Below are 26,403 nucleotides of genomic sequence, written 5' to 3'. Positions count from 1 at the left end.
TTTCTCCTTCCATAATCAAAGGCTGGTCATTTATGAATTCAGTGATTCTATAAGATCTTGTCGAGATTTTTGGTTTGAGTTTCGCATCTGAAAATCCTCTCCCTCTAATCCCCTGTAAACACAGTTTACATAAGTCATCACTGTCAGTACAGGATAGAAATTCAGAACAGACAATTCTAGTTTCTATGGAATATTCTTTCTCCTTTCATTCCCCCAAATCTATAAATCCCTGTCCCACACACTCCTCCCCTTCTCTGCTCATTGTTCCAGATTCAGTGCCTGGTCTCCTGCTAATTCTTTTCTCCTCTCCAGATTCTCTCTCTTCCTGTCCTTAAAGTGGTGACTCAGGCTGTGGGTCAATCCCACTCCTTCACTCTAATTCTGCCAAATAATTCAGTTCAAAACAACAAATCATCTTTAATGACTTGATTCGTCATTTGGATGTTTGGAAAGAATCACCTTTTTCCCAACTGTGGAGAACAGAAAGTCCAGTGATTAATTCAGAGCCTCTTTCTCCCCAGGTCTGTTCCAACAAGCTGTGTCTATCCAAGTTACATTGATACAGACTCACACTCATTAAGTGATCAGATCTCACTGAACTATGACACAAGCTGTGTCTATCCAAGTTACATTAATACAGACTCACTCACTCATTAAGGGATCAGATCTCACTGAACTATGACACAAGCTGTGTCTATCTGAGTTACATTGATACAGACTCACTCACTCAGTAAGTGATCAGATCTCACTGAACTATGACACAAGCTGTGTCTCTCTGAGTTACATCGATACAGACTCAATAAGTGATCAGGTCTGACTGAATTACATCAACAAATGCAACAACTTACATTTATATCGAGCTTCTAATTGTCCCAAGAAATTTCACAGGGGCATAAGGACATATTAGGTCAGATGACCAACTGCTTGGTCAAAGAGGTCGGTTATAAGGAGTGTCTGAAAGGGGGAAAGTGAATTAGAAAGGTGGAGAGGTTTAGGGTGGAAATTCCACAGCTTAGGGTCCAGGCAGCTGAAGGCCCGGCCACCAATGGTGGAGTGATTAAAATCGGGGATGAAGGACATCTGATAATGGTGCTCCATGTATGTGGGCCCCATAGCCCAGGCTCAAGGCCCAAATCTGAACTTTGGGTCATCGTTTGACCGTCCCTGGTCTCAGAGAAAAACAATTCCCCAAATAAACATCTTGAAGGATCTTGGTTTATTGATACCATAAAAAGTTTGGACCAGTTGAGTCCTCCTGTGTAGTCGATGGGGATTGAACTTAACAAGAGTTAAAATCCTCTGTGTTTCAGTGTCAGAACAAGAACATGTTTTCGCAAAGATAAAAAGTATATTAATACTGAAATACTGAACAGAACAAACCTGGCGAAGTACACAGCAGGTCAATCACCATTAGAAAGTGATAAGTTAGTGGTCACTGTTTCAGGTGGGACTCCTTCAGAGTGAACACTTCCCACCACCAGCACCAACCCCCCTCCCCCATCCCACTCCCTGTGAACTGAACATTCCTTCACCCACTCATCCACCCATTGCACATCCACCCAATGGCTCCCAGCCTGGATTAACATTCAGCATGAACCCAGTGAGAGGGTGAGCTGGCCCACGGGATGTCAGAATGGACAAGAGCTGGAAGTGGTTCCAATCAATACATTTTCTGTGTCCTTGTTAAAAACAGGAAACTTAATATTTTGTCAAACCCCCATGTGCACACCCTTGGTGAATTAAAATTTCTCACCCAGGCCTTTCCTCTGGTTTCAACATGGTGCATCCTGTCTGGGTTCAGCAGAGGTAGAGACGGGCTGCTCGAGAGATGGGGGCAGAGTGTCAGGAGATGGGGCAGAGTGTTGGGAGATGGGGGCAGCGTGTCAGGAGATGGGGGCAGAGTGTCGGGAGATGGGGCAGAGTGTCAGGAGATGGGGCAGCGTGTCGGGAGATGGGGGCAGAGTGTCAGGAGATGGGGCAGAGTGTCGGGAGATGGGGGCAGAGTGTCGGGAGATGGGGGCAGAGTGTCGGGAGACGGGGGCAGAGTGTCAGGAGATGGGGGCAGAGTGTCGGGAGATGGGGGGCAGAGTGTTGGGAGATGGGGCAGTGTGTCGGGAGATGGGGCAGAGTGTCGGGAGATGGGGGCAGAGTGTCAGGAGATGGGGGCAGAGTGTCGGGAGATGGGGGGCAGAGTGTTGGGAGATGGGGCAGTGTGTCGGGAGATGGGACAGAGTGTCGGGAGATGGGGCAGCATGTCGGGAGTTGGGAGATGGGGGCAGAGTGTCGGGAGATTGGCGCAGTGCGTCAAGAGGTGGGGGCAGAGTGTCAGGAGATGGGATATATACTGTACGTGTTGCTCAGCTTCATAATCCACATCTATCAGTAATGGACTTGCTGCCATCTCGAACAAAACTGTTTTCACCACTAAGGCTCCGCTGGTATTGAATAGTCTTCATGACATCATCGCACTGGGACTGGATGACATCATCGCATTGGGACTGGATGACATCATAAGTGTCCATTGTTTCTTAATGATCCACATCAATAACAAGAGGAAATATTAATAAACCTGAGCACATTATCTAGGCTGACACTCCAGGGTGACACTGAGGGACTGCTGCACTGTCAGAGACAGCATCCTTCACATGGAACTTGTGGAGGCTCTGGTCACAATCTTCCAATCCTCCTTATACTGTAGTGGTGTCAAAGAACTGACAGATTGTAAATGTTACACCCCTGTTCAAAAACACAGCTATTCCAGGACAATCAGCTTCATATCAGTTGTGGGGAAAGGCTGGAGACAATAATCTGGGAGAAAATCAATTGGCACTTGGAAAAGTATCGGTTATTTCCAGCATTTTCTTGTTTTAACACTGATACTTCCCTGGATCCCAAGGCTCTCTGGGAGGTGTGGGGAGCTGGGACGTATCCATGAGAGTAACCAAAGGTCTGAGAACTGAAAGAATCTAGAGTTAAGAGAGGAGAAAAGATCCAAAAATGGAGCCATTAGGAACAGGACATCAATCAGTCTCCTCTTATCCTGGAGAAATCAAGGACTCGACATTCTGAGAGTTTGAAACAAAACTGATTTATTTAACAGACTTCAAGATATTAAACTTCAGCCCAGTTACAGGGATTATGAACAGCAATAGAAACAAACCAAAACTGTCAGAATGAACACAGTTCAGTTCTGGATGTGATTAACAGCAGCAATAACAGCAGCATCTAACCCCTGCTGTCACTTGTGAACTCACTGCTGTCTGAGCAGGTGGGATGACTAGGTGAATCCCTTCCTACATTCGGAGAAGGTGAACAGCATCTCCCCATTGTGAACTCGCTAGTGCCTCAACAGGTTGGATAAATGAGTGAATCCCTTTCCACACTCGGAGCAGGTGAACAGCCTGTCTCCAATGTGAATTCACTGGCGTACACTGAGGTGGAATGAAGGCTGAATCTCTTTACACAGGAAGTGCAGCGGAATGGCCTCTCCTTGTGTGAATTCGCTGGTGTTTCAGCAGGGTGGATGACTGAGTGAATCCCTTCCCACACTGGGAGCAGGTGAATGGTCTCTCTGCAGTGTGAATTCGCTGGTGTGTCAGCAGGTGGGATGACTGAGTGAATCCCTTCCCACACTCGGAGCAGGTGAAAGGCCTCTCTCCAGTGTGAATTCGCTGGTGTACTTTGAGGTTCCATGAAGTCCTGAATCTCTTTTCACAGGAAGTTCAACTGAATGGCCTCTCCTCAGTGTGAACTCGCTGGTGTGTCAGCAGGTGGGATAACAGAGTGAATTTCTTCCCACACTCAAAGCAGGTGAATGGCCTATCTCCAGTGTGACTTCGCTGGTGTGTCAGCAGGTGGGATGACCGAGTGAATCCCTTCCCACACTCGGAGCAGGTGAAAGGCCTTTCTCCAGTGTGAATTCGCTGGTGTACTTTGAGGTTCCATGAAGTCCTGAATCTCTTTCCACAGGAAGTACAACTGAATGGCCTCTCCTCAGTGTGAATTCGCTGGTGCTTCAGTAGGTGAGAGGACTCAGTGAATCCTTTCCCACATACCGTGCAGGTGAATGGTCTCTCTCCAGTGTGAACTAGCTGGTGAGTCAGCAGGTATGATGACCGAGTGAATCCCTTCCCACACTGGGAGCAGGTGAATGGTCTCTCTCCAGTGTGAACTCGCTGGTGTCTCAGCAGGTGGGATGAGTGAGTGAATTTCTTCCCACACTCAGAGCAGGTGAATGGTCTCTCTCCAGTGTGAACTCGCTGGTGTGTCAATAGGTGGGATGACTGAGTGAATCCCTTCCCACACTCGGAGCAGGTGAAAGGCCTCTCTCCAGTGTGAACTCGCTGGTGTACTTTGAGGCTCGATGAAGTCCTGAATCTCTTTCCACAGGAAGTACAACTGAATGGCCTCTGCTCAGTGTGAATTCGCTGGTGCTTCAGCAGGTTAGAGGACCCAGTGAATCCTTTCCCACATACCGTGCAGTTGAATGGTCTCTCTCCAGTGTTAACTCGCTGGTGTGTCAGCAGGCTTGATGACCGAGTGAATCCCTTCCCACACACGGAGCAGGTGAATGGTCTTTCCCCTGTGTGAATTCGCTGGTGTGTGCGCAGGTTTGATGACTGAGTGAATTCCTTCCCACACTGGGAGCAGGTGAACGGCCTCTCCCCAGTGTGACTGCGTCGATGGGTTTCCAGTTCGGATGGATGATTGAATCCTTTCTCACAGTCCTTACATTTCCACGGTTTCTCCATGGTCCAGGTGTCCCTGTGTCTCTCTAAGTTTGATGATCAGTTGAAGCCTCGTCCACACAGAGAACACGTGTACAGTTTCTCCCCACTGTGAATGGTGTGATGTTATTTCAGGCTGTGTAACTGGTTAAAGCTCTTTCCAGTCAGTGCAGTGGGACACTCTCACACGGGTGTATGTGTGTCTCGGTGCTTTTCCAGTCACACTGATTTTTGAAATCTTTCCCTACAGACAGAACAGACAAACATTTCTCAGCCCACATTCAAAGGTGATGATATTCAAGTCCTGATGAATCGAGTGACTGTGTCAGATCTTGATGTGATGTTTGGTTTGGGTTTCCTGCCTGAAAATCCTCCCCTTCTAATTATCTGTAAAAGGAGTTTACAAAAGTCATCACTGTAAGAACAGGATATAAATTCAGAGCAGACAATTCTAGTTTCTATGGAACATTTTTTCCTCTCTTGTTCCCCCAAATCTGCAAATCCCCATCCCACACACTCTCCCTCCTCCCTGTGCTGAAATCCAAAGAGTTTTGGACAACTCTTTCTGTATCTTTTTAACAAATTTCTATAATTGGAGTTGACAATATGTCTGATCATTCACTTCAGTGATTACTCGTGACAAAACATTAATCTGAAACCCCCTGACTGACCATGCAGAATAGCAGATGTTAACCTTGTGTCCAAAACTTACTGTGTGGAGATTTAATGAGCGATTATGAAGGTGGTTTCTCCCAATGTCCCAGTTTCCTTCCTTCCTTCTCTCCCTCTCTAACTGAGTTAAACCTGGGATCAGTCTCATGGCCCATTCTGGTTCCTGCTTCTCTTCCTGATGATTAATTAACTCCAATTAAACACTGAGAAGACTGAAGATACTGTTTTCAGTCCCTGCTCCAATCTCCATTTCCAAGATACCAACTCCATCCCTCTCCCTAGGAACAGTCTGAGATTAAACCAGTCTGTTCACAACCTCAGTGTTACATTAGATCTCGAGATGAGCTGCTGACCTCATGTCTGTGCCATCACTAAGATCGCCTGTTTCCACCTCCGTAATATCACCCGACCTCACCCCTGTCTCAAGAGTGTCTCATCTGCTGCTGAAACCCTCATCACTGCCATGTTTACCTCCAGACTGGACCATTCCAACACACTCCTGGCTGGTCTCCCACATTCTACCCTCCGTAAACTTGAAGACATCCATATTTTTGCTGAGTGTGTCTTCACTCACAGCTAGGCCCGTTCCCTGACCTTCCTTGGCTCCCGTTCAAGGAGCAACTCGATTTTAAAATTCTCATCGTTGTTTTCAAATCCCCCAATGGCCTCCTTTCTTCTCTGTGTGGCTCCTGCAAACCCACAACCTTCTATGATATCTGCACTGCTCTAATTCTAGCATTCCCTGTTTTAATTGCTCCACCATTAGTGTCCGTGCCTTCAGTTCCCTCGACATCAAGCTCTGAGATTCTCTCCCTCTGTCTACCACACTTTCCCCCTTTAAGACAATTGAGTATTAATAAAAAAAGACATTCTGTCAAAACATTTTATCTTGTACTCATCAGGATAGAGGGAGGAATACCAAATTTCAAAAATTATCAGTCAGGCTTGTAATGTGGCTCACTTACACTTGCTAGAAGCTACGTATGTTCATCCACAGGGACCTGTCCTCTGCAGGCAGAAGGAACAAGTCCAGGCACGGGGTCTTTTGTGGAATTAAACAAAAGCAGAGGGGATTACAGCTCCTGGCTGTATTGTCCATGGCAACAACCAATCAGAGCCGACGGGCCAACCAATCAGCACCCTTTTCTCGTGCAGTAGAAATTGTGGTTCCCTTTGAAATTTGGGATTCTTGCGTCTGTCCTGGTGAGTGCAACAGGAAAAGCTTTGACAGCTTGTCTCTTTTTTCACTAATAATCAAATTCTGTACAAACAAGCGACTATTTAAGTATTTTGGTCACCTCCTTGTGTTTCTGAATGTTATACTTTATTTTATGATTCCCTGTTTAGCTCGCTGGGATGATTTATGATGTTAATAGAAGATAGTGATCGCACATGCGCTCTGCTGCTCCTTGCCCCCTATAAAGATGGTGACCGCACATGCGCTCTGCTGCTCCTTGCCCCATATAAAGATGGTGACCGCACATGCGCTCTGCTGCATCTTGCCCCTATAAAGAGTGCCCGCACATGCGCTCTGCTGCTCCTTGCCCCCTATAAAGATGGTGACCGCTCATGCGCTCTGCTGCATCTTGCCCCCTATAAAAAAGTGACCGCACATGCGCTCTGCTGCTCCTTGCCCCTATAAAGATGGTGACCGCACATGCGCTCTGCTGCATCTTGCCCCCTATAAAAATAGTGACCGCACATGCGCTCTGCTGCTCCTTGCCCCCGAATAAAGTTGGCGGCCGTTAACTCGGGCCTACTTCCGGTGAAATGGCCTAATCGGTGTTTGGAAGGATGGTTCCTTATTGAGGGTTTAGGACAGAGACCGTGAATTCATCAAGCCTCCCAACTCACCCGCCAGCCCTATCTATGCTCAGGGGTTTTCTTTTTCCAGCTCTCAGTCCGCACTTGGTCTTTGTAAATCCCGCATTTTAAATCCGCTCGCTCCAGCTCTCCTCACGCCTGATTTCACGCTCTACACATGCTTCAGCTCACAATGATTGACGGCAGCTCCGGACCAGTAGGGACAGGGGGCGGGCCTGGAAGACCAGCGGGTGTGGCTGTTCCTCCGGCCAATCGGAGTGAATGAGGGGTGGGGGCCGGGTTTGAATTGGAGCATGCGCAGCGCGTGTGGGGATCGGGATCAAGGCGGCCGGGTTGAAAGTCCAGCGGCTGAGAAAGTGCCGAGTGCAGGAGAGGAATGGAGCCGGAGGGTGGACTGGGAGGATTCACAAATACCCGGTGTAAGACTTTTGTGGGAAAAGCACCGACATTTTCAAAATCCTGGTTAGACTGCACCTGAACCACTGCAATAAAAATAAAAAATGCTGGAAGTACTCAGCAGGCCTGGCAGCATCTGTGGAGAGAAACAGAGTTAATGTTTCGAGTCAACATGACCTTTCATCAGGACAGGAATACTGTGTTCAGTTCTGGGCATCACACTTTAGGAAGGATAGACTATATTGGCCTTAGTGGGAGGGCAGTGCAGATGTACCTGAATAACAACTGGACTCCAAGGGTTAAATTATGAGGAGTGGTCATACAAATGCATCAGAGTCATTACAGCACAGAAAGAGGCCATTCAGCCCATTGAGTCCATGCCAGCTCTCTGTAGAGCAGTCCAGTCTGTCTCATTGCCCCACTGTGTCTTTAACTCCCTGCATGTTTATTTCTCTTAAATGCTGGTCCAATTTCATTTTAAAGCATTGATCATGTCTGCTTCCAGCCTGCTCGTAGGCAGTGAGTTCTGGGTTATTTCCACTTGTTGTGTAAAATCTTCTTCCCTGCATTTGCCCTGTATCTATCGCCCATAACCTTCAATCTGTGTCCCCCTAATCCTTGTACCATCACCAAATAGAAACAACATTTTCTTTGTCCACCTTATCTTAACCTGTCACAATCTTGTTCACTTCTAACAAATCTCCCCTCAACTCTGTAACTCCAAGAAGAACAACTTCAGCTTCTCCAATCTCCCTTTGTAACCAAATTCCCTTTTTCCTGGAACCATTCTGGTAAATCTCCTCCGCATCCTCTCAAGGACCCTCACCCCTTTCCTAAAGTGTGGAGACCAGAACTGAATGCAATACTCCTGTTGTGACCTAACCAGAGCTTTATAACGGGTCAGCTTATTTTCCCTGCGTTTATACACGTGAAATCTGCTTCTGAAGCCCACGATCTCATATATTTTGCGAACTGCTCTCTCAATATGTCCTTTCACCTTCAAATGTGTATGCACATCAACCCCCAGTTCCCCCAGTCCCTACACACCCTTTAGGACTGTACCATTGAGTACCCTATTCATTCTGCCAATATTCATCATCTCACTGTGAGGTTTGTATTCCCTGGAATTTAGAAGATTGAGGAGGATTTTCTCGAAGTTTTCATGATATAAATTGGAAATGGTGTGGTAGATAGAGGGGAAAAAATTTCCATTGGTTGGGGAATCCAGGACTGAGGAACATAGTCTAAAACTTAGAGCCAGAACTTTCAGGGATGAGATTAGGAAAATCTTCTTCAGAAAAAGTTGGGATAAGTTTGGAATTCTCTTCCTGAATTAGCAGTTCATGCTTGATCAATGTTCAGTTTCAATCTGGCATTGATAGATCCTTCCTAACACAAGGTATAAATCAAGGGACAGGAGACAAAGGGTCACAGATCAGCCGTGATCTGATTGCATAGTGGGACAGACTCGAGGGGCTAAATGGCCAACTCCTAGAATCATCGAAACTTAGAGCACAGGAGGCCATTCAACCCTTTGTGCTTGTGCTGTCTCTTTGAAAGAGCAGTTGTATTCGTCCCACACACCCACTTTCTATTTGTAACCCTGTAAGTTCCTCAATCCCAAATCCCTGTCAACTCCCTTTTAAAATTCCTGATAGAATCAGGTTCCAGCACCTTTCCAGGTAGAATGTTCCAGATCCTGACAACTCACTGTTGGTGCAGAAACTGCTGAACTCGATGTTGAGTGTGGAAGGTTGTAAAGTGCCGAATTGAAAGATGAGCTGCTGTTCCTCGAGTCCCCATTGAGCTTCATTGGAACACCGCAGGAGGCCAAGGACAGAGAGGTCAGAGTGGGAGTGGGGCGGAGAATTAAAATGACAAGTGACCGGAAGCTCAGGGTCAAGCTCACAGACTGAACGGAGGTTGTTCCACAAAGTGATCACCCAATCTGTGTTTGGTCTTCCCAATGTAGAGCAGACCACATCATGAGCAGTGAATACAGTAACTAAACTGCAAGAAGTACAAATAAATCACTGTTTGGTTTCATCTTGCGCAACCTTGAGAACAGCCCGACGAGAGATACTTTACTTGAAGAATAAAGGTTAAAATATAATTACATTGTCTATCTCAGGGTGTAATCCAAGAACAACACCTTGTATTTACAGGAAGGGTTGTGGGGCTGGAGGAGGTTAGAGATACTGAGGATCCGGTTGACATTGTCTATCTCACCAGTGTCAAATTCATTTTCCATGGTGGCTCTGATCCAATATCCTGACACTGGGTGAGGGCCACATTCAGCAGAATTTATAAAAATGGAACTAGATACAAATAAACTATATCAGTATTTACTGACACCTTCGTTTTATTTATTGTTCCTGCTGCTCCCGGTACCCGGCATCTCTTCGCTTGAACCATCACATCAACACTCGGGGCAAATGACTGGGCTGAGGCCTGTCTCAGATAAAAACACGAGGACCACTTGTCACCACAGAATCTGTCGCAGAAAAACGGAGTGAACACTCAGAACCTGGAGGTTTGTCTAGGAAGTCTTTATTAAAGTCGTGATATCACGGAGAGCCTAGTTGCATACAACGGAGCGAACCAGTCTCTGCCTAACAAAAACAGAATTACCTGGAAAAACTCAGCAGGCCTAGCACCTCTTTACACACATAGATAAAGCAAAAGATTCGTGACAGAAACTTGGGCAATTACAATAGTTTCAAATGGTTTCAAAAAATAGCAATCAGTGTTAATGGTTTCACGATTAGACAGGACAATGTCAATGGTTTAGCAAATAGACAGGACAATGTCAATGGTTTAGCAAATGGACAGGACAATGTCAATGGTTTAGCAAATGGACAGGACAATGTCAATGGTTTAGCAAATAGACAGGACAATGTCAATGGTTTAGCAAATAGACAGGACAATGTCAATGGTTTAGCAAATAGACAGTGATAATTGGTTACATATCCTGGGCAATGCACACTCACAATAGTTTTTTTCTCTTAGATTTTGCCACCGTATCTGACATCCGGAGCCCCTTAGTCTGGGAAGGTAGCACTGGCCCTTTGATTTGCTAATTTATGTGCTGGCTGCGTGACTGTTTGAGGACAGTCTACAGTAAATTACATTATACATGTATTTTAAGTTTATTTCTCTCACAAATATAGGTGTATTTTATTTCATGCACAATTTTATGTGTATTTTATTTCATTCACAATTATACGTGTATTTTATTTCATTCACAATTGTACGTGTATTTTGTTTCATTCACAATTGTATGTGTATTTTATTTCATTCACAATTATACGTGTATTTTATTTCATTCACAATTATATGTGTATTTTATTTCATCCCCAATTACACACATATTTTATTCCTCCACTGTCCCTCCTTGTTAATCTTTTCTTTTAGATTAACACCAGTGAGGAATAATATCTTCATCATCATACGGGGGTTCATAACCATGAGGAAAAGGCCGGTCCCTGGCGGGGTAAACTTTCTCTCCCCACCAGTGGGCTTCACTGGGGCCAGTGCGCATCATTTGGGGAATGATTGGGGCACCCCCTAATCCAGTGGAGACACTATTGATAATCTGGGAGCAGCAAATCCGTAAAGTAACACACGCACAGCACCCTATGATACATGCTACGACTATCCCAATTAAAAAGTATAGCAACCAACTTCCTCAACCAGAAAACCAACCTAGTATTGTAGACCACTGAGAATCTTTTTTATAAAAATCGCTCGAACTTTCCCCAGCCTTCTTTATTTCTTGTACCTTGTCCATGACATGCTTTCCAAAGTCAGTGATATTTTCAGAGACATCGGGGACTGAAGTGCAGCACTCTGAGCCTATCATAGCACAAGTGCCACCTTTTTCAGCTAGAAGGAAGTCAAGGGCCATCCTGTTTTGTAATACGGTTAGGCGTGATGCTATCATTTCAGTGGTGCTGGCTGAGATCTGCTTCTGTGTTTTAATCAGAGCATCAGCCGTTGAATTAGCGACTTTTTCAAGCGCAGCTGCCAGGTTGATAATTTCACGTGAATTACGAGCTGATCCATAAGGGGGCAAAGCAATCATCCAGAATCGTTCAGATTCCGAGATGCCACGGCGATGTAGGCGCCAATGTGGGTGCATATCTGATTTACCTATATGGCGAAGATAGGGATTTAAGTATGCTAGGTAGCAACAGCCACTCCAGGTGGGAGTGGTTTTGTTCTTTTCCGAATTTCCTACAGACATGTTAGAGAAAAAGGACAGCTGAGGCATCCCAGGCAACCAGGGGTAAGCTTTATCTCCACAAAGCCAATATGTACCATTAAGAGGGTCTGGTGGATGTTCAGCACCGGCGGGCTTTCGGACAGATAGGTCAAAGATGTATGATACTGTAGTATGACAGGAGCTTCATCCCAGATCATAAGTGCTCAGTGTAAGGCTGGAACACCAGCAGGTGGCGTTTACCGGCTCTAACGGGGGTCTAATTCTAATCCCATGTTCTGTGTAGTTCCACCCATTGGCAGGTGGAGAGCAACGGAACCAACCCCGAAACATATTGTGCTGCGGTGTTACAATATCCAAAGTTCGAACGTCAGCATACTCAGCGTCATTTAGAGGAACAGCACACCAATTACCCATCTCTCTCCCATGTTGGGGAGTCTGGGCACATATCCTACAGGCACCCTGACCTACTTCTCTAGCATAGGTGCGGCATAGAAACAAAAAGGTGTTTGGGTGAGGGTCCCTTGGGCATACTCTGCGGAATATAACAAATAACAATATCCTATACATAATGCAAGTTAAATCACTTAGTAACAGTTGCTATACTGTCGCCAGCGGGTGACATGGATCCAGTCTTCCTTCCCTTCAAAGCTGACCGAGCTGTTAGCAACACGAGGTCGGGTCCTTTCCACCTAGGAGAAAGAGAGTCTTTATTTAGATTTTTTACATACACTTGATCACCTGGCTGGAAGTTGTGTATAGGAGTATCTTCTGCGGTCACCTGAGCCCACCTTACTCTCTCATGCAATTCAGCTGCAGTTTTGCATAGTGCTTGGGCGTAAGCCAAAGTCTGTTCATCGTTCCAAACTAAGGCTAATTTTTCGGCACATACAGGGGGCTGGGCTCCAGTAGTCATAGGATGTCCCATAAGAGCTTCATGGGGCGTTATTCCAGTGGCTCTATTGTTTCTATTTCGCATAGCATAAAGCACTACTGGGAGTGCTTCTGGCCACGAAAGTTTATTATCCTGACAAACTTTAGACAGGGCGTTTTTAAATTCCCCATTTACCCTTTCTACCATCCCTGAGGACTTTGGCTGGTAGGGAATATGCAATTCCCACTGAAATCCCATAACCTGCGCTAAGTCTTTTACTATCTCTCCGGTAAAGTGAGTCCCTCGGTCACTATTTATTCCCATAGGTATTCCGTATCTAGGTATTATTTCTTTCCACAATATTTTCACTACCGTTCGAGCATCATCTTTTCGTGTGGGATAAGCTTCTACCCATCGGGTGAACATGTCTACTATCACTAGCATATACTTATATCCCAAGGCCGGGGGCATATGTACAAAATCAATCTGTAAATTTTCGAAGGGTATCTTGAGCATCGGGAGGTGATCATACTTGGCTGCTGGCCCTTTGTTATTCTGCTGGCAAATTGAACAAGAGCGAGTGATTTTTTGTATGGTTGGGGTTATGCCTGGCGCAAACCATTGTTGGTTAATCGCATGTTGCATCCCTCCTTTGCCCATGTGTGCCTGTGCATGCACTAGGCAATACAGGGGCAAAAACAGACTTCGGGGACGGACCACCCGTCCATCCGGATGAAACCAAAATCCTTCCTTAGTACTGCATTGTGCCCGTTCCCATGTCCGCTTTTCCTGTTGAGTAGAGTTTTGTTGCGCTATCTGTAGTTCAGAAGACTCTAAAACAGGGATGGGAGGGTGGCTGGAGACGCGGAGATCTTGCAGGAGAGGTACTTGTGCGGCAGCTACTCCTTTGGCTGCCTGGTCAGCGCGGGCATTTCCTTTGGAGACATCATCAGTTAAATTAGTGTGTGCTTCACATTTAATAATTGCCAGGTGCTTGGGCAATTGAATTGCTTCGAGGAGGTTTAATACAAGTTGGGAATGCTTGATGGACTTTCCCGCTGATGTAATAAAACCCCGATTTTTCCATATCTGTCCGAAATCATGCACAACACCAAAGGCATAGCGGGAATCGGTGTAAATATTGGCTGCCTGATCACCGGCCAGGATGCAGGCTCGGGTGAGGGCAAAAAGTTCCGCTGCCTGCGCTGAAGTGCCAGGGGGCAATGCATAGGCTTCCACAGTGCAGTGCGGGTCCACGATGGCATAACCGGTGAGGAGTAAATAGTCTCTTGGTCGATGAGAAGAGCTGTCAGTGTAAAAGATAACATCCGGATCGAGCAGGGGGTCTATCCGCAGATCCACCCTGGGGGAAGTGGACTGTTCGACCACTGTGAGGCAGCCATGCTCTGCATCAGTTGAGGGCTCCGGCACAAAGGTGGCAGGATTAATTGCAGGTGATCGGCAGTAGGTGTAATTGGGGTGTGATAGCAAAATTACTCCGTATCCTGTACGTCGTGAGGCAATAAAATGTTGTGTAGCGGCGGAGTTTAAAAGTAACATGACAGCATGGGGTATTCGCACCTGACAAGGGTGGTCGAGAACCAACGGTAAAGACTTTTCGACCATGACAGTGGTGGCTGCTATGGCACGGAGACAGGCAGGCATTCCCAGTACTACAGCAGGGAGAGCCGTAGAGTAGTAAGCAACTGACCTCCTTCCTCGTCCATGGTACTTTGTAAGCACTCCCGTGGAGATTCCTTCCTTCTCACAGACGTGCAACTGAAAAGGGCGCACATAGTTAGGTAGCCCCAAAGCCCGGGCTGTTGTTACAGCTGTCTTGAGGGCTCGGAATGCTGACTCCCGTTCTGGAGTCCATTGAACGAGTGCGGGTGCTTCTTTCAGAGTAGCAGCACAGAGGACAGCATCATGCAGGCGATAATCGGGTATCCATTGTCGACAATAGCCAACCATGCCTAGAGAAGAAAGGACTTCCTTTTTAGTCTTCGGAGGGGGTTTTCGTAGGATAGCCTGCACTCGCTCAGGTCCTATTTGCCGAGTTCCAGCCTTCAAGGTGAATCCCAGGTACTGGACTTGTGACTGGCAGAACTGTAGTTTAGACCTCGATACCCTGTGGCCTCTTGTAGCTAAGAATTGGAGCAAAGTCACTGAGTCCTCTACACAGTCCACCAGGGTAGGTGAGGCCACTAAAAGGTCATCTGCATATTGTATCAGGGTAGAGTTTCCATTCAGACAGCATTCTTCCAAATCACATTTCACAGCAGCTGCATACAAAGTGGGGCTCTCTGTATAAGCTTGGGGAAGCCGTGTCCAGGTATATTGTCGTCCTTTATATGTAAAAGCAAACAAATACTGGCTATCAGGGTGGAGAGGGATGGAAAAGAATGCAGAACACAAGTCAACTATAGTGTAAAGCGCAGCTTCACATGGGATAGAGGATAGAATCACATTTACATCGGGCACCACCGGGGCTATGGGAATCACCATGTTATTTACAGCTCGCAAGTCCTGCACAAAATGCCATTCATCTGGCCGTCCAACTTTAGGTATAGGCAGTGTTGGTGTGTTCCAGATGCTGACAGTAGGCTTGAGAACCCCTTGTTGGAGCAGGGAGTCTATGACTGATGCGATGTCTGCCTCAGCTTCAGGGGTCAGTCGGTACTGTCGAACGCAGGGCAGCACAACATCCTTTCGTAGTATGACACGGTGGTCCGGGGCAGTGAGCACTCGGCCTACATGAGTCCTGTGCAGGGCCCACAAATCGCTAGTGATTATGTCCAAGGCTGGAGGGCCAATGAGGCTGGGCTGCTCAGGGGGCTGCTGCCGCTGAAATTCAGCAAGAGGGTCGATTAACTGACAGGAAATACCAGGGAGGTATATTCTACCCTCAGCAGGTCCAAACCACTCAAAAGATCCAATGCATTCAGAGGTAGAGGCCGACTGTAACCGTTTAATCATGGGATCTATGTGCTTTGCCAGGAAGGGGGCCGAATAGTGAGTGTCAAGTGGGGCTTGAATTAAGGTCCATACGGAACAGGGGCTGCTGCTCTGTGGTTAGGTGCACCGGGACCCCTATGCCCGCTTCCCCGAAATAAATGTAGCGGTCGGGGCTGACGGAGGTTAACTGTCCTGCAAGAGCATTGGCCTTTTGGCGATACTCAGGGTGATCTTTCATTGTAATCCACACAGTACAGTGTAAGCGAGAGTAATACTGCACCACCTGTAACAGGCTTTTCAGAGTCCGAACAGGAGTTTAAAACGGCAGCTTATCAATTTCCTGCCACAAGCGGCACATCTTCGCCGCATAAGGGTTACCCTCAAGTTGCCAGCAGTATAAGGTCGGTTCGGGCTCAGCTTCGGGGGTAAGCAGTAGGGACATTAGCTGATGGGTCTGGGGCGAGGGTACCTCCGTATACATGCCCTGAGGGGTACAGTAGATAGTGGCTCCTAATTTGCACAGGGTCTGGCGTCCTAGCAGGGGTAAGGGAGTGGTTGCTGATACTATCAATGTCTCCTCTACACGGTTGTCTTTTAATGATAAAACAACCCGTTTCGATAGGGTCTATGATAAAGGAACCCCAGACACTCCCACAGTCACTACCCTGTTCTGACTAAGGGGCAATCCCAGGGAGGGGGGTACAGAGGACAGGGTAGCGCCAGTGTCCACCAAGGCTCGTAAATGTGTATCTCCTATTCTAAGGGTTACCATAGGTTGTGTTTCCGAGTCTTGGGAAAGTGATATAACCGCTCCCTGTACCATAACCTCCCCTGGGCCCCGCTAATTTTGTGGAAAAGGGTTATTATAAGTAAAGGAGGGAGCCGCGGTTATCGGCTGCCTGTGTGGCAGAGCAGGCTCCTTGGGGGGAGTAGATGGGCAGTCCCTGGCCCAATGCCCTTTCTTCCCGCATTTACAGCAAATGTCTTGGGATTTGTCCTGTCTCAGACCCCTAGCCTGTCCCTTACATCTGCCCTATTCTTGACGATAGAATTGGGTTTTTTGTTGTTTGGGGCCCTCCCGGGGGCTAGCAAACAGTCCCTCACGGTCCATGTTGACCAAGGTAGTGGTAATTTCGGACCAGCGCATAGTTTGCCAATTTAGATTTCGCATCTTAAAGGCCTGGGCTTGTTGGGGCAGCATACAGTTCAACAGCGTCTGAATAGCCAAGGGCCCGTTGCCCTCCAAGGGAACACCTGCACACTCTTCCCAGGTATTACTGAATCTGGCAATAAAATCAGGGGCGCCCTCATCTTTCCTCTACAAACACCGAGTTACTTCCCCCAGGTCCCCATGTCTCTGTGCTGCCCCCATAATTGCAATACGTCCCCTCCCTCGTAACCAATGCTCTAAACTTTCATTTCCCGTGTCAGCTTGACCATCATCGGACCGCCAATCCCCATTTTCCCCAGGTGGCACCGGAATGTGGCCCAGGAGCTGCCATAAGCAAATTTTAATAAGGCTTGTAAGTCGCCTGGAAGGGGTTGATAAATTGCACACGTTTGCTCCAACCAATTGAGGAAGGTTGCGGGACGCTTAATGGGGTTGGGTGCCTCGGCTACCATGGCGCGAGCCTCAGCTGGGGTCCAAGGTTTAAGTCCGGCCATGTCTCCAATCATTATTTTAGGGGCCTGAAATGCATGAGAGGCAGAGTCAGCTGCTATCTGTCTAGAGAGGCTTCGCGTGATGGCTCCATTTAGCTGAGTCACTTTCTTACTTTCACTATCAGATTCCGACCCCCTGAATCGGGAAGGGTGTTTACGCTGGTCGTCAGTTGGGACTGGATTTGATGGTCCCGGACCCGCTTCTGCCTCTGCTCCAGCTTCCGCACCCGGTCTCGGTACTTTATTACACTGTCTCCAAGCCGCTACCATCTCTATTAGTTCTTCTGTCAGGGTATCAGGTAGAGGAGGCTGACAAGGGCTGTCAGAAACGGGCGACATGAGTCTAGGGAACTGGGGATAAGGCCCCAGTAGTCCGCAGTTAGTGGGATAAGGAGGAGGGGCAGAGGGGTTTTCAGGCTCTGGAGCGGGAGTTTTCTCCTTTAGGGTGGTATCAGGGGTACCCCCTCGGTTGGTCGGGGTCTCATTATCAGAAGCCAAACCCTCCTGTTTACTCTTTTGTTTGGGGGGCTGATGCCGCTTTGCTACCTCCATCCATTTTTCAAAACAACCCAGCATATAATTAAAATCCCAAGTAGGATCTCCGGCCCCATTCGCAACTCCATCCCACCAGGTCTTGATGAGGGGTATTTTAAAACTGCAGCCATACGGCCATTCCCCTTGTGTCCAGCCATATAAGTCACTGCTAAAAGGCTCCGCATACCTGTCCTCTCCCGGTTCTGTTATAACAACGTCAGCTGGCGACCCCGGAGGGACCAGCAGATCTCCTACCTTCTGCCGAGCCCTGGTTACCATTTTCATGCGTTTTTCCGTTCTCTTGCCCATCTTCAAAGTTCCCGATTTGGGTTCTGGCTTTGGTCTGTTTTTGAATTCCCGTGGAGCCGGAGATGCGGCAGATGCCTCTCTGCTGCCACGATTTCCCATTTTATCTGGAAAGGAAACACAATTAAACAGTGCAGTGCGTTTTGCCTACCTATGCGCCAACCGGTGTTTAAGAATTCCTCAACAATTTTTCCAAATCCTTGGGACTTTCAAATCTTTTCGGTCGGTAGCTACCCTTTTTCAAGCACTCCCCCTTGCAGCTAGGATGCTTGTTCGTCCCCCTTTCACCTCTCCAACTTAAGAGGCCACCTCTCCAACTTAAGAGGTAGCTGGGACGCTATTTAACTGCACTCCCCCTTTCAGCTAGGATGCAGTTCGTATTCTCACCAATTTAGGAGAGTCTCTCCCTTTCTCCGCGAGGGTTCTTTTTCAAAGATCCGACGGTCCAGGTTTTCAAATACCTCTCCAACTTAAGGGGCCACTGGACTTCAGTCGGATCCCATCCTCGTCGCCATCTGTCGCAGAAAAACGGAGTGAACACTCAGAACCCAGAGGTTTGTCTAGGAAGTCTTTATTAAAGTCGTGATTTTTCTTTTTTTGCAAAAATATACTTTATTCATAAAATATCTTCAACCACATTCCAAACCATTTCAAAAACACCATTACAAAGGTACAGTCAGGTTCAACTTTTACAACATGTATCACCAGGTGCATCAGAACAAACAATATTACAATCATTTGCAGACATTCATTTTGAGCTGTACAGCCCGAGGGGATTTAAACAGTTCCCAGTCCCTCCGTGCGCTGTGGCAGAAAGCTCTTAGGCAGCGACCCTTCCCCATTGCGCCTTTGCAGCGGCTGCCCCAAGCTTTAGTGCGTCCCTCAGCACGTAGTCCTGGACTTTGGATTGTGCCAGTCTGCAACACTCGGTCGGGGACAACTCTTTGCGCTGGAAGACCAACAAGTTTCGGGCAGACCAAAGCGCGTCTTTCACCGAGTTGATGATCCTCCAGCTGCAGTTGATGTTTGTCTCGGTGTGTGTCCCTGGGAACAGCCCGTAGAGCACAGAGTCCTGTGTCACAGAACTGCTCGGGATGAACCTCGACAGCAACCACTGCATCTCTCTCCGGACCTTCTTTGCAAAGGCACAATCTACAAGGAGGTGAACAACGGTCTCTTCCCCACCACAGCCACCTCGAGGGCAACGTGCAGAGGGGGTGAGACTCCTGGCGTGTAGGAAGGATCTGACGGGGAGGGCCTTTCTCACCACCAGACAAGCCACGTCTTGGTGCTTGTTGGAAAGTTCTGGCGATGAGGCATTCTGCCAAATGACTTTGACAGTCTGCTCGGGGAACCATCCCACAGGATCCACCCTCTCCTTTTCCCTCAGGGCCTCTAAGACGTTACGTGCTGACCACTGCCAGATGGACTTGTGGTCAAAGGGGTTTTTCTGCATAAATTTTTCCACGAGGGACAGGTGGTACGGCACGGTCCAACACTTGGAGCGTTCCACGGCAGCGTGGCCAGACCCATCCTTCGCAACACCGGGGACAGGTAGAACCTCAGCACGTAGTGACACTTGGTGTTTGCGTACTGAGGGTCTACGCACCGCTTGATGCAGCCACACACAAAGGTGGCCATCAGTATGAGGCCGATGTTGGGCACGTTTTTTCCCCCTTTATCTAGAGGCTTGTACATCGCGTCCCTGCGGACACGATCCATTTTTGACCTCCAGATAAAGTGGAAGATGGCTCGGGTGATCGCCACCATGCAGGAGTGTGGAATGGGCCAGACCTGCGCCACGTACAGCAACAGCGAGAGTGCCTCACACCTGATGACCAGGTTCTTACCCGCAATGGAGAGGGAGCGTCGCTCCCACATGCCCAGTTTCCTTTTCACCATAGACACTCGCTCCTTCCAGTTTCTAACGCATGCCCTGGTCCCTGCGAACCATATCCCCAGCACCTTCAGGCCGTCAGCCCTGACAGTGAAGGGGACAAACTCCGCCCAGTTCACAGCTCAACCTACCAGCTTGCAGCTTCCTGCACCTTGACCCCGCCCGGCCCAGGTGTGGGACAGTCCAAGGTGAGTCCTTCGTGTTACCATGATAGTGGGGGAGGGGTGACCTCCTGCCTGTGCTGTGTCCCAAATGGTTCCATCCTCCCCTCCCCCAGGGCCCACTAAACACTGCATGCAGACAGCTGATGGACCTTGGGGATCCTCACTGACCTGCGCAGGTACATTATGCTGCTCCCCAGCCCCGATACACTCTGTAACCAAGTTGCTTTTCTTTTTTTCTGCTGTCCCTTCGCGTAAACACCTTGTTTCATACAAGTTTTGATTAAGAATTGTTCAATTTTGTTTAATTGCAGGGCTAGGGGGCAAAGGCAGGGAGGTGGCATTAGGTAAATTGTCCCTTCAGGGGCCTAATACAGACACGACTGGCTGAACGGCCTCCTTCTTTTGCTACAACCATTCTATGATTCTCTGACTTGTCTCTATCCTGCTGCTCCATTCAAAGTGAATCCTACCTTCTGCTTTTGTCCCTGGATCCCTGTTTAACCAAGTAATTATCTCTGCCCTCATTTGTTCCTTATTTCTTTGAGTCCTAGTTTTCCTTTCTTATTTCTCTCATTTTCTTCCCATTGCATTCAGACTGTTGTTATCGTGCCATTCACACCTTATCTCGAAACAGCTTTTGTGTTTTTAATAGTCCCATTACCACTCCTTTTGACCTTGCATTATGAAGCCTTTTGTCAGTTAATCTCTCTCGCCCTGCAGCCTTTCATAGACCTTCCCTTCTGTTCCTCTTCCACCTCCCCTTTTCAATGGCTAACAGACCTGAAACGTTAATTCTGTTTCTCTCTCTACAGATTCTTCCAGACCTGCTGAGTGTTTCCAGTTTTTCATCTTTTCATTTCATGTTTTAAGCATTACAGTAATTTTCGTTTCTCCATTCCAAGCACTCTACCTGACATTATTAATAATTCAATTCAGTTATTCATAAATTAATTTATCTGTACTTTATGTCTTGAAAACTGATTATTTATTGAGCTATTTATCAGTTATCAGTGTTTTTAAATGTTACAATTTCACAACTCCTCACGATTTCCCCACACTTCCTGGCACTAATATTAAATCCTTAGTAATCTTAAATGGAAGGGTCAACCCAGCATTGACAGACCAGTCAGTTTAACCTCTTGTGTGGGAAAGCATTTAGAAGCGGCAATTCAGGTCAAAATTAGGTCACTTGTACAATTTGTTCAGGACAATCGTGTTGAACTAAATTTCTTAACTTTTTGATAAGGCAACAGAGAATTTTGATGAGCGTAACACGGTTGATATGCACATGAACTGCTAAACGGCATTTGATACAGTGCCAAGTAACAGGCTTGTCAGCAGAGTTAAAATCCATTGGGCAGAGGCAGCATTGGTTGTGTGACAGGCAACAACATGCATGGTGAACGGCTGCTTTTTCAAATTGAGGAAAAGTATACAGTGGGATCACAAGGGGTCGGTCGTCAGACCACTGATTTCTTGATATATATTAATGATTTAGACTTGTGTGTGCAGGGCTGCATTTCAAAATTTGCAAACGACACCAAATTTTCAAGTTTTCTTTACAGTCGGGAGGATGGTGATAAACCTCAAGAGGACATAGACACGATGGTGGAAAGGGCAGACAGGTGGCAGATAAAATTTCATTCAGAGGGTGTGAAATGATTCATTTTGGTAGGAAGAACAAGGAGAGGCAATATAAAATAAAGGGTACAAGTGTAAAAAGGTGCAGGAGCAGCGTAATGTGGGGCTTTATGTGCACAAATCATTGAAGATGGCGGGGCAGGCTGAGAAAGCAGTGAATAAAGCATGTGGAATCCTGGGCTTTATGAATACGGGAATAAAGTACAAAATCAACCAAGTTAGAATAAACCTGAATAAAACACTGCTTTGGACCCAACTGCAGCATTGTGTCCAATTCTGAGCTTTACGAAGAATGTGAGAGTGTGGAGGAAAGATTCACGAGAGATCGGAACTTCAATTAGGCGAGGTGAAGTTGGTTTGTTATCCTTGGAAGGGGAACCGTTTTCTTGCATCTTTTCTGGACCCTCTGTCTTCACTTCCTTCCGAAATTGTAACCATTCAGTGGCGGTGATGTTAAAAACTTTCTTTCATGGAATGTGGGCAGGGCCAGCATTTGTTGCCCTTGAAGCAAGTGCTTGCCACACCATTTCAGAGGGTATTTAACAGTAGCCACATTTCAGTGTGGATCTGGAGTCACATGTCAGACCAGGTAAGGACAGCAGATTTCCTCCCCGAAAGGACATTAGTGAACCAGGTGGGATTTTATGAGAATCGACAATGGCTGAATTGTTGCCCTTATTGAGACTCACTTTCAATTCCAGATTTAATAATTGATTTTAAATCCCACCAGCTGCTGTGGTGGGATTCGATCCCTGTCCCCAGAGCATCAAGCTGGTTTTCTGGATTATTAGTCCAGTGACATTCCCGCTGTGGCACCGTCTCCCCCAATATATATTTTTATTTATTTTTAGCCGACAGTTGAGTATTTGTCAGTATTTTGTTCCATGTGGTTTCTATTCTGAGTTTCAGACAGTTTCTGTGCCAAGTGGACGAGGTGTTTAAAGTTCATTCATTTGCCCCTTTTCCATCTCCAGGTCCGGGAAAGACACAGAGAATAATGTCCCCTCATTAAGTATCTATTGACGAGACTGAGATGGACAATTCCCACTCCCCATCTTTCCGGTGGATAATGGATGTTCCGTTACATTCAGGTTTCTCTATTATTTCATCTCTAATTTTATTGAGTTTTTTTATTTAAATCCCCGAGACCCAGACCCAAGATAACGGCCGCCATCTTTTTTCAGTAGGTAGCAGGGCGCATGCGCGGCCTTGTTGCTGCACCAGTGAGTGGGCGGGGCTTCATGGTCCCGTTTCCCAACAGGGTCCTAGTGCCCGGGAGAGGCAAATATTTAGCGGGGTGACAGGGTTTTAAGCAGCTTTACCCACTCCCAGGCTGCAGGTGATGTTTGCGACCTGGAGGAGTCCATGGGCCTTGTATATGTTCAGAGTGAGAGGCTGCAGCCCCTATGGGGCTGATTCACAGCCTTTGTTGACACTTCAGCCCCACAATCCTAATCTCTGGTTGCCCAGTGTAGGAGGGGTGGGGAGAGGGACTGCGGTATGACAGTGAATCTTCTCCTGTAACTGTTCATGGGCCTGTTTAAAACAGGAATTTGTTGATCCAGGATGGGTGACACACATGGACCTGGTCACACTGGCTGCCGATCTCTCTTCCGTGGTCCTGTCCATGTCTGGGTGTCCCTGGAGAGGGAACATGCGGTGTCCACCAGTGCGCTTGATACATTCCACATCCAGTGGGCATCTCAGGGTGCAGAGTGTCTCATAGACACTGGAAACAACATCCTGGTTTAGTTAGGAAGGTTCCCTTTGCTTTTATTGGGACCTTGCTGCTGATTTGAACTTCTATTTGTTTGATTGGACCATATGTTTGGGGAAAGAACGTTCCAAAGAAACTCGAATTGTCTGTTTTGAATCTCTATCCTGTACTTACGATGAAGATTTTTGTAAACTCCTTTTAGCGGGTACAAGAGGGAGATGATTTGCAGATAGGAAACTAAAACCAAATATCACATCAAGATCTGACAGTGTCACTCGATTCACCAGGAAACAAAAAAAACATAGAAAATAGGAGCAGGGGTAGGCCATTCGGCCCTTCGAGCCTGCTCCGCCATTCATTATGATCATGGCCGATCATCCAACTCAATAGCCTGCTGCCGCTTTCTCCCAATATCCTTTGATCCCTTTCGCCTCAAGAGCTATATCTAACTCATTCTGGAAAACATACAATGTTTTGGCCTCAACTACTTTCTGTGGTAACGAATTCCACAGGCTCACCACTCTCTGGGTGAAGACATTTCTCCTAATCTCAGTCCTAAATGGTCTACCCTGTATCCTCAGGCTGTGACCCCTGGTTCTGGACTCCCCCACCATTGGGAACACTTCTTCCTGCATCTACCCTGTCTAGTCCTGATAGAATTTTCTAGGTTTCCATGAGATCCCTCCTCATTCTTCTGAACTCCAGTGAATATAATCCTAAACGACTCAAACTCTCCTCATATGTCAGTCCCGCCATCCCAGGAATCAGTCTGGTAAACCTTTGCTGCACTCCCTCTATAGCAAGAAAATGCTTCCTCAGACAAGGAGACCAAAACTGCACACAATATTCCAGGTGTGGTCTCACCAAGCCCCTGTATAATTGCAGCAAGACACCCCTGCTCCTGTACTCGAATCCTCTCACTATGAAGGCCAACATACCATTTGCCTCCTTTACCGTCTGCAGCACCTGCATGCTTACCTTCAGCAACTGGTGTACGAGGACACCCAGGTCTCGTTGCACATTCCCCTCTCTCAATTTATAGCCATTCAGATAATAATCTGCCTTCCTGTTTTTGCTACAAAAGTGGATAACCTCACATTTATCCACATTATACTGCATCTGCCATGCATCTGCCCACTCACTCCGCTTGTCCCAATCACACTGAAGCATCTCTGCATCCTCCTCACAGCTCACCCTCCCACCCAGCTTTGTGTCATCTGCAAATTTGGAGATATTACATTTAATTTCCTCACTTAAATCATTAATATATATTGTGAAAGCTGGGGTCCCAGCACCGATCCCTGTGGTACCTCACTAGTAAGTGCCTACCATTCTGAAAAAGACCCGTTTATTCTTACTCTTTGTTTCCTGCCTGCCAATCAGTTTTCTATCCATCCTCAATACACCATCCCCAATCCCATGTGCTTTAATTTTACATGCTAATCTCTTATGTGGGAATTTGTCGAAAGCTATCTGAAAGTCCAAATAAACCACATCCACTGGCTCCCCCTCATCAACTCTACAAGTTACATCCTCGAAAAATTCCAATGGATTTGTCAAGCATGATTTCCCTTTCGTAAATCCATGTGGACTCTGTCCCATTCTGCCACTGTTTTCCAAGTGCTCAGCTACTGAATCTTTTATAATGGACTCTAGAATTTTCCCTACGACCGATGTCAGGCTGACTGGTCTATAATTCCCGACATTGGACTGAATAACATTGATCTTTGACTGTGGAAGGAGAAATGTTTGTCTGCCCTGTCTGTGGGAAAAGATTTCAAACATCAGTGTGACTGGAAAAGCACCGAGACACAGACACACCCAAGTGAGAGTGCTCCAGTGAACTGACTGTGGAAGGAGCTTTAACCTGTTACACCATCTGAAAAAAAATCTCACCATTCACAGCGGGGAGAAACTGTGCAAGTGTTCTGTCTGTGGACAAGGATTCAACTGATCGTCCAACATGGAGAGACATGGGGACACCGACACCATGGAGAGACCGTGGAAATGTGGGGACTGTGGGTTAGGATTCAGATCCCCATCTGTGCTGGAAACTCATCAGCGCACTCACACTGGGGACAGGCCGTTCACCTGCACTGACTGTGGGAAGGGATTCACTCAGATAAGTACCCTCACTTCACATCAACTTGTACACTCTGACAAGAGACCTTTTAAATGTTCTGACTGTGAAAATTGCTTTAATAGCAGAAAGATTCTGCTGACATATCAGCGAGTTCACACTGGGCAGAAACCATTCAACTGCTCCAAGTGTGGGAAGAGATTGACTCAACTAACCCAGCTCACTTCACATCAACGTGTTCACTCTGAAAAGAGACCTTTTAAATATGCCGACTGTGTGAAAAGCTATAAAAGCAAAATGGATCTGCTGACACACCAGCGAGTTCACACTGGAGAAAGGCCATTAACCTGCTCCGTGTGTGGGAAGGGATTCATTTACCCATCCCTCCGGCTTACACACCAGCGAGTTCACACTGGAGAAAGGCCATTGACCTGGTCCGTGTGTGGGAAAGGATTCATTCACCCACCCCTCCGGCTGAAACACCAGCGAGTTCACACTGGAGAGAGACTGTTCACCTGCTCCGTGTGTGGGAAGGGATTCAGTCATTCATCCACCCTGCAGACACACCACTGTATTCACAAGCGACTCCCAGGGTTGGACTCTGCTGTTATTGCTGCTGTTAATCATATCCAGGACTGAACCGTGCTGTTTCCGACAGTTGGGGTTTGTTTCTGCTGATGTTAATAATCCCTGTAACTGAGCTGGAGTTTAAACTTTTGGATAAAGGTTAAA

The 26,403-nt window shown here is 47.1% G+C and overlaps 2 protein-coding genes across 2 annotated transcripts in view; both read right to left on the bottom strand.

Moving 5' to 3' along the window:
* LOC144698077 (uncharacterized) overlaps nt 1-4,751 on the bottom strand; it is a 79,341-nt gene extending 74,590 nt beyond the window's left edge. The window contains exons 1-3 of the mRNA XM_078570000.1: nt 4,453-4,751; nt 3,781-4,371; nt 3,529-3,699 (exon numbers count right to left, since the gene is read on the bottom strand). Of these exons, the coding sequence (XP_078426126.1) occupies nt 3,529-3,699; nt 3,781-4,371; nt 4,453-4,751 (1,061 nt within the window). The remainder of the gene's footprint in view (nt 1-3,528; nt 3,700-3,780; nt 4,372-4,452) is intronic.
* LOC144698080 (uncharacterized) overlaps nt 1-26,403 on the bottom strand; it is a 642,405-nt gene that overhangs the window by 293,655 nt on the left and 322,347 nt on the right. The window lies entirely within an intron of this gene.

This window comes from Cetorhinus maximus, chromosome 23, assembly GCF_964194155.1.
Source record: "Cetorhinus maximus chromosome 23, sCetMax3.hap1.1, whole genome shotgun sequence".
In the NCBI taxonomy this organism is placed as follows: Eukaryota; Metazoa; Chordata; class Chondrichthyes; order Lamniformes; family Cetorhinidae; genus Cetorhinus; species Cetorhinus maximus.
The sequence above is the reverse complement of the archived record's forward strand: the minus strand, read 5'-3'. Positions and strand labels throughout refer to the sequence as shown.